This window comes from Electrona antarctica, assembly GCF_951216825.1.
Source record: "Electrona antarctica genome assembly, chromosome: 7".
Classification (NCBI taxonomy): Eukaryota; Metazoa; Chordata; class Actinopteri; order Myctophiformes; family Myctophidae; genus Electrona; species Electrona antarctica.
Window position 1 is genome coordinate 32,944,833 of NC_136812.1, and position 8,127 is coordinate 32,952,959.

General features: G+C 40.1%; 1 protein-coding gene across 1 annotated transcript; it reads left to right on the forward strand.

Moving 5' to 3' along the window:
* The first annotated feature begins 1,098 nt into the window (after positions 1–1,098).
* Positions 1,099–7,998, forward strand: LOC306925884 (glomulin-like). The gene is made up of 18 exons (XM_079505028.1): positions 1,099–1,183; positions 1,753–1,878; positions 3,123–3,233; positions 3,695–3,803; positions 3,991–4,240; positions 4,434–4,524; positions 4,608–4,783; positions 4,889–4,942; positions 5,048–5,078; positions 5,198–5,287; positions 5,565–5,606; positions 5,689–5,762; positions 5,850–5,934; positions 6,259–6,368; positions 6,680–6,743; positions 6,836–6,971; positions 7,576–7,673; positions 7,764–7,998. Exons 1-18 carry the CDS (start codon positions 1,142–1,144, stop codon positions 7,857–7,859), a joined length of 1,785 nt encoding a protein of 594 aa, XP_079361154.1. The 5' UTR covers positions 1,099–1,141; the 3' UTR covers positions 7,860–7,998.
* The last annotated feature ends 129 nt before the right edge of the window (positions 7,999–8,127 follow it).

Sequence of the window (8,127 nt, forward strand, 5' to 3'; positions counted from 1 at the left end):
GCCCTGAATGGCCATGCATTCAAAATATATTTTATCTTGTCCGTACAAGATAATATCTCGTCCGTACAAGATATTATCTCGTCCGGACAAGATATTATCTCATCCGGACAAGATATTCATCTTGTTTAAACAAGATATTATCTCGTTTAAACAAGATAATTATCTCGTTTAAACAAGATAATTATCTCGTTTAAACAAGATAATAATTATCTTGTTTAAACAAGATAATAAACAAGATAATATCTTGTCCGGACGAGATAATAATTATCTTGTCCGGACGAGATAATATCTTGTCCGGACGAGATAATAATTATCTTGTCCGGACGAGATAATATCTTGTCCGGACGAGATATTATCTTGTACGGACGAGATGCATGGCCATTCAGGGGCTCCGTAGTATCCTTTGGGAGAACCTTATTTTCCCCAATTTACTAGAAGATAAAATTATATGTAGGCCACAGTAGAATTTTCCATTTTTGAGTTGGTTGCTCCACTGCAATATATCCAGAGAGACATTAAAGACAGTTAAAAAACTCACATCCGTGTGAAGTGAGGGGCGCTCTTATCATCATACGTCATCATGGCGTAAAATAGACACTATGCCGATTTGCTCAGAAAAGCAAGACGTAAAATTCAAAAATACTGATTTGCTCAGACACATATGACTTAATTCTCCATTCATTGTCAATGGGAATTTAATGTTTGTGTAAGACGACAATCTACACTAATAGCTGAATAAAGTGCCTTCAAAAACAGGTACATAAACATTTTAAGCTTTTTAAATGACCTCTTGTGTAATGGATATCTACTTTGGGGGTTAATCCAGTGTATGTTTCTACTGTATTTTGGGTGTGGGGTACTGTGGGTGTTGAGCTAGAACACTCCAGACAGTTCTACATGGCCCATAGAAGTGCCCTGGTTTAATCCTATTACGCCTCAAGCACAAAGGGAGATAAGAGGTTTATGGTGAGCACACTTCTCCCTGGGGACTTTACAATATCTTTATATATTTGGCAGGTTACTGGCTGGCACTGCATGGGGCTGTTTTATTTCTTTGTGTGTATTTAGGTCTTGGGACTGAAATTCTGCTGAAATTGACCACACACTTAACACTGCTTCTAGAAAGAACCAGAGGAGACTAATGATGTCTGTGCATCAAGTGAATGATGTAATTCGGAGATGGGTGAGTCATCACGTTAACAGACCTCGTTCACATGGCTTTAATCAGTGTACAATAAAGATGCTAAATTACTGGTAAATCTGAAGTTTAAAATGACAAGCAATTTGTCAAATTTAACATTAGAAACCAGGTAACATAGCATTTTACCTTTCATATCGGTATTTATTATGACAGCATTGTGATACTATAATGGCATTATAACAGCTTATGTCTATCACTTATAATGCCTTATATAACCAAACCTGAAAGTTAATTGTTAATGTACTGTAATGTTATACACTGCAAGTTTAACTGTCTTATGTTTGTGTCTACATTTACAAGGAAATTATTGACCACTTTTGGAACACATTTATGCTATAATATTTTGTAACTAAACTGATTATGAGATGTTATGACTTTGATTTGGTATATTAGCATGAAATCAATGGGACATTTTAAAGCATGTTGTATTTTCAACAAAACATCATGCTAAATTAATACTGCTCATAACAATTCTACACAGTAAAATCGCCAGTGTTAAATGAATTCTTCGAGTTAAATTAACACTTGTGTATCCTGTTTCTTTTACTTAGAGTGATAATCCAGAGGGGGGTTTGAAGCCAGAGGACGAAAAGCTATTCCATAATTTCATAACAACCTGTCTAGCTCATGACGGCAGCGCACAACTACTAGAAATCATTCAGGATGAGAAAAAACAGGTAATGCTAGCAAGGCCTAGTACATCACAATGGCAAAAACACAGTTAGTCTGGTCTGGTCTGGTCACACTGTATGGATGATGTGGAGACATATTAGTGTCCCAGAAGTAAGAACTCCAGCTGCATGGCAAGTCTCCTTAGTGAAAACAACATAACCACTTAACCCCTACACAAATACTCCATTGCCCTGGTTGCTTTTGTGCACTGCTCAGTGCTTAGTTGCTTACAGGGCACCACAATCTTTGCCCGGAGTGCTTTTGTGCCCTGCTTTCAGGGCACTACATATTTTTTCTGGAAAAGTTCGATCTACAGATCTGCTCTCTATCTGCGGTTTTCCCCGAATGTTCACCTATGTTTGCAGAATATTTGCCTATTATGACATGCCCACATTGGCCAGAATATGAACATGTATGTGGTTAAGAGATACTAACTCACCTCCCTATCAGAATATGAACATGTATGTGGTTAAGAGATACTAACTCACCTCCCTATCAGAATATGAACATGTATGTGGTTAAGAGATACTAACTCACCTCCCTATCAGAATATGAACATGTATGTGGTTAAGAGATACTGCTGCGAACAGCAGTAACTCACCTCCCTATCAGAATATGTAGTACGTGTCACCACTCACGCCCTGAAGGTGTATAGCAAAGGCAGTAGATATGCAGTCAGATTTCTCGCTCCACTGACAACCGTATTCGATATGCCAACTCTTCTAAGTGCCATTAGTTGTCCCATCACCCTATACTTAGTGGCAGCGGTGGCCGAACGGATAGCGGCGCGGTCTAGATACCGGAAGGTTCCCAGTTCGAACCAGCCGTCCGACACGTTAAAATTACCACCGCTGAAATGCCCTTGAACAAGGCATCAACCACTACGATGAAATGTGTTCTATGAGCAGGGCCTGGCTGGAAACAAGTTCTTAGAGCTTAGCCCAGATACCCTGGGTAAATATAGATTTCATTTCATTTCATTTCATTTCATTTCATTACTTCCCACTCTGAAGCTCATGTACTTTCAGAAGGCACGTGAGCCTTTTACTTGTGTTGTCTCTAGTCTCCATATACTAAAGAAACCAACTACCCAAAGAGAAATATGTGACCTTCAGTTTTTGCATCTGCTACATGCCTTTTTTAATGTTCAGGCACATGACAATAATTCAGAGCATCCATAATGCTTTGAGCCAGACATGTCGGAGAACATTAATAATTTAAAATGTAATCTAATTTCTCTTCTACTCAGGAATTTGTAAAGTCTATGGGCTGTGCTCTCTTGCCAACCCTCACAAATGAAGTGATTAAAAATGAGAAGAGTTCTTGTCACTGTGAGGCTGCCATTACACACCTGGCCAAGGTATGTAAAGCAAAATACTGTCGATATGACAATTATCATAATGATAGGATAGGACACATTGTCAACAATACATACAGGGGCAGCGGTGGCCGAACGGTTTGCGGAGCGGTCTTGTTATCGGAAGGTCGCCAGTTCGAATCCCCAGACCGGCACGTTAAAATTACCACCGCTGAAGTGCCCTTGAGCAAGGCATTGAACCCCTACCATGAAATGTTCTATGAGCAGGGTCTGGCTGTAAACAAGCATCTCGAGCTTTGTCCATTCACCCTGGGTAAACAAAGAACTTTACAATTATGTTAACTGAAGCCTGATTTATACTTTGTCGTGTCACGTGAAGACGATAGCAGATCTACAAGCTCACAATGGGTTATGGGTCACTGCAATGTGTGACACAGTTGTACAATGAAGTATAAATCACCGTAGGCATTATAGATTTGATTAATGTCGATCCTGTTGTCCAGACTTGCTGCCCAAAAGAGCTCCAGTGTGTTTTCCTTCAACTAGTGGAGGACATTACTCCAGCTGTCATTGCTGATACCATCATAGCCCTGGCTCCACATATGCAAACAGGTACCACCACAACTCCTATTTATGACATAATGACCAGCATTAACTCTCACTCACTTAAATACATTAACCCCTTTATTCCCCACTATCAACATAAATTCCCATGTAATGATTGCTGATTGCTATTTGCCTCCCCCTGCTGGGAAGTGACAGCATTTCATTTGATGACATGTGCCTGTGTCTCCAAAAGTGGTACATCGGATGGGCAAGGAGAAGGCAGCCTCTTTGGGCCTGGCTCTTTCAGCACTGCAGAAGCAGGTGTCCCGGCTACCGGTGCCTTACACCAGGCAGCAGGAGATAGATGACGTGCACGGTCTGTGTCGCTGCTGCACTATCTTAGCTGCGTTTATAGAGCCCTTTGTGGAGGAACTGAAGAGGAAAAAAGCGAACAGTGCCATCACTGCTGCCGACCAGGACCTGAAGACAGAACTTCTTAAGTTGTATGTTTCACAGAAAAAAATAAAATAAAATCTATCTCCATATTTTGTCCAACATGTCACGTGTTGAGCTTGTAGTAGAGAGATCAGCTAGTTCAACCATTTGTTTTATGTCAAAGTTTATAGGGCTTATTGTGGTTAAATGGGAGATCTTTTCTTTTTCTTTCTTTCTCTTCTTTTTTTACTTTTCCTACAGCTGCATGAAAAGCTTGAGGCAGCCACTACTTCGGGCTGAACTAGAACCAGGGATAAAATCACCCTTATGGATCTTTGCAACAGTAATACTGGTAAGACAAAGCTCTTTCTTACATTGCATCTATGTAAAGGCAGCCATAAAGACAACGATTCACTATACATTTCCTGATCCTAGGTCACACTGCCAGTCATCGAGGGACCTCTACCAAATCTCCTGTTTTACAACCCTATGAAGAAAAGCATTCTGGTGGACAATTACCAGAGTCAGGAAGCAAAAGAATCAAGGGCCTGTTTGGCTTACCTACTCTTTGTCGAACTCATCACCATAGAGAGTTTTCCTGCAGTGTTCAGGTAAAAAGCAACTAAAACGCAGATAATAAACGTTCACAAAATTTAAAACATTTATCACGCAACGATCCAAATGCAAGGAGTTCATACTGTTTTTTGCTGTTCCAGTCCTGTGTTTGTTCTTCAGTGCAACATGGAATACATAAATCTCTTACTCGGCAGGTAAGTCATACAAACACACTAGCCACTGAGCATGGTGCATGTAAAAAATAAAGAAGAAAAAAAAGCTTGACCACAAACATTAATAATTATCATTTTGTCATTCAGAAAAGACGAATCACACGCAGAAAAAGGCATGGTAAGAGACAAATTACACTATAATAATAAAAAGCTCCTTAAAAATGCTGCTTGAACCTGCAGCTGAATTAATTCTCCTCAAATGTTAAAATAATTGTGTGTTTAATAAATTGTATTTAGGCACTGTATGCCAAAACATTAGAGGGCGTGCAAGACAACAGCCTTCCAGTGGATCTACTGGAACTACAGACCTTCTACAGTGTCCCACAGGTGAGCCTGAGCAATGTCATGATAGTGTTCCCATTCTTATAGTCTCAAATATCTATAGAAATAACACATGGTGGGGTATGACCTAAAAAACACACTGTGGAAATATAATGTGTGCATACAGTAGTTGTGTCATCATGCGTGTCTACAGTAGGCTATAAGGAATGCTGTGTAAATGTTGTCAACATGTTTGTATTCATCTTAATGTCATTTTAAAGAGCGTAGTCAAATGCAGAGAATTTCAATTGCTGACAAATATAGTCAACTCTATACTCGACAGCATTTGCGCCACATTCTCACTGACTGTCCATTGCAACATTTGGTGAGTATATCATCTATTTATTAATGATAACTTATTTTGCAATAGACATACTGTTGGTTTTACCTGAGTGCTGCTTTCCCAGAGAGAAAAAGGACTACAAGTTATTCAACTCTTCATAAATAAATTGGACGTTGAGGCAAAGCACAAGTTCTTCAGGTAAGAATATAAAAAAACAAACGTAATGTCAACTACTAGAATATATCCATCTGTAGTTATTTCCAAATGGTTGATTTTCTTTTGCAGGTGCATGTTAAAATCCAGCAACCATGCAGGGTTAGAGGGTTATATAATAAAGAACATCAAGAATCAAATTGAACTTTCCATGAAGGTAAGATTATATATTATATATTTCTTTACCCTGGAGAAGTCCTATTTCGATAATATTATGCCTGTATAACTAGTCTCTCAAGACAGATTGTTGACTCAGGGAAAAGAGGGCGCTGTTTGTCCTGTATTTTTGGACGATTGGTTCTCAGATTGAGCTATAACAAGCCTGACGCCTAATTAAGTTGCAGAATAACTGAGTCAACTGCTTGCAGATCCCTGGAGCAGTATTACGTAAAGATAACCGTAATGAAAAGGGTTGCTGTCCCAGGGAACCTCTTCTCCAATTTGGAGGTCCATCAACTAAAGACTGTACATTCTTTTGTAGCCAGGCCATGGCAATGACTGGTTTCTAGGAGCGCAGTTCCTCCCTCTGTTGGGTCTGGTCATGTGTCTGCCACAAGGTGCCGAGACAGACCTGTTACACGGTATGGACAGGTGAGAAACATTGCTCTTGTCCTTTTAAGCACAGAACTGGTCACTAGTTTCTGTATCAGCCCTACTTTATTTGAAAGCATGTCTATTGTCATAACTAAGGTATTGCCATGACAAGGCAGATGGATGTCAGTACAGATCCACTTTGCAATGAAGCTCACATTTCAGGAACCGTGGAACCAATTTCTCAGAGGTTCAGGTGTCACTGACAGACGTGACAGATTCACATTTAGACCAAGTAAATGTAAAGGCCTAATGGCTTCATTAACTCTTAATATTATAATATTAAACAATACCCCTGTCTCTCTACCCAGGATAATGGAGTGTCTCAATCTGCTACGCTATCTCTTAATCAGAGACAAAGAATGGAAGAGAAATGTGAGTCATTGTGATTCACCACATAGATATTGTCATCTGTCATTTGATGCAGATAATGCAGCATGCTGACAGCTTATTCCTCCTGCTTTCAGACAGGTGTCTGGACAGAGCTGTGCAGGATCAAAGATGAATACATAAAAATGCTGCGCGTTTGTCTCAGCCTCTCCAGAGCCTATTACGGGGGTGAATTAAATGCACTACGGGAGGATCAAAAGCTGAAAGCTAGGGGTAGGCATTATTCACTAATCCACATGAAAAAACAATCAAGATAACCTAACACAGATTGATATTGGGCGGCCATAGTTGAATGGTTAGTGAGCCCGCCTGGGGAGCAAGAGCCCCTGGTTGTCCCAGGTACAATTCCGGGCCAAGCTAGCTAGAAATGTGTCGATGTGTGTCCCTGAGCAAGAGTGTTAACCCCTAATTGCTCCACAAGCGCTCACTGCTCCTAGTAGGATGGGTAAATGCAGAGGACATGTTTCACGTACAGTAGGTGCAAATGCAGTGACAAAAGGAGTGGGGATTAAATTGTTATTATTATCAGTGCAACAATGACAGCAGTGGTTCTCAATGTGGGGTTGGCAGACCACCAGGGGTCCTTGGGGGGTTTCCAGGGGGTCCCTAGCTAAAGGATTAATAGTTAGAAACCAAATGGACCCTTTCAGAATTAAATTAACAGTGAAGATTGGGTTCCAGAGATACAATCTGTATCAAATGGCAGTCTGTGGTCTGACTCAAATGCATATTAAACTGGGGATCCTTGAAAGTAAAAAGGTTGAGAATCACAGAGCGAACATTAATAATCTGTACTGTTCATATTCTTCTCTTCTAGAAGCCAGGGCTGCAGCTAGATCTAGATCCAAACCCTTCAAAGGCATAACTATAAGACATGAGATGGTGTCTGATATGTCCCCAGAAGTCCAGCACCAGGTACTCTAACTGTTCTTATCAACTGCCAATTATCTGTTTTTCAGTCCTGCATTAAGACAAGAAAGCTTAAAGATCTCCCATACTTTTTAGGTACTGCAGAGTGCTTTGGTCACATTTGACCTGATGGAGAGCCTTATCGTTCGCATTGAAGAGATAACCGAGGAGCACATGAAGAGCATAAAATAAGTACAAGTAGTTGGAATTAAAGTCGAGCAGGTCAACACCATCTGCTGCTTTTCCAACTTGCTCTCTGCTGTGAGAGTGAAAGCAAATAAATTAAATAAATTATGACTGTGATTTATTTTCATCCCTTGATAGCAACACTGGCTAAAGTGATAAAGCAACACTGACAAAGTTCCAGAGTAGTGTACCCTGGATGATGTCACTGCTATACAAGCTGAACCACAGAGATTTAGTACTGGGTATAATAATACTCACTGTTCACTGTACTGTA

Coding starts and splice junctions, on each gene's coding strand:
- LOC306925884 (XM_079505028.1), top strand. CDS start 1,142: ATGATGTCTGTGCATCAAGTGAATGATGTAATTCGGAGATGG. Junction 4,241..4,433: donor AAGACAGAACTTCTTAAGTT/GTATGTTTCACA, acceptor CTTTTCCTACAG/CTGCATGAAAAGCTTGAGGC. Junction 5,288..5,564: donor CCTTCTACAGTGTCCCACAG/GTGAGCCTGAGC, acceptor TATACTCGACAG/CATTTGCGCCACATTCTCAC.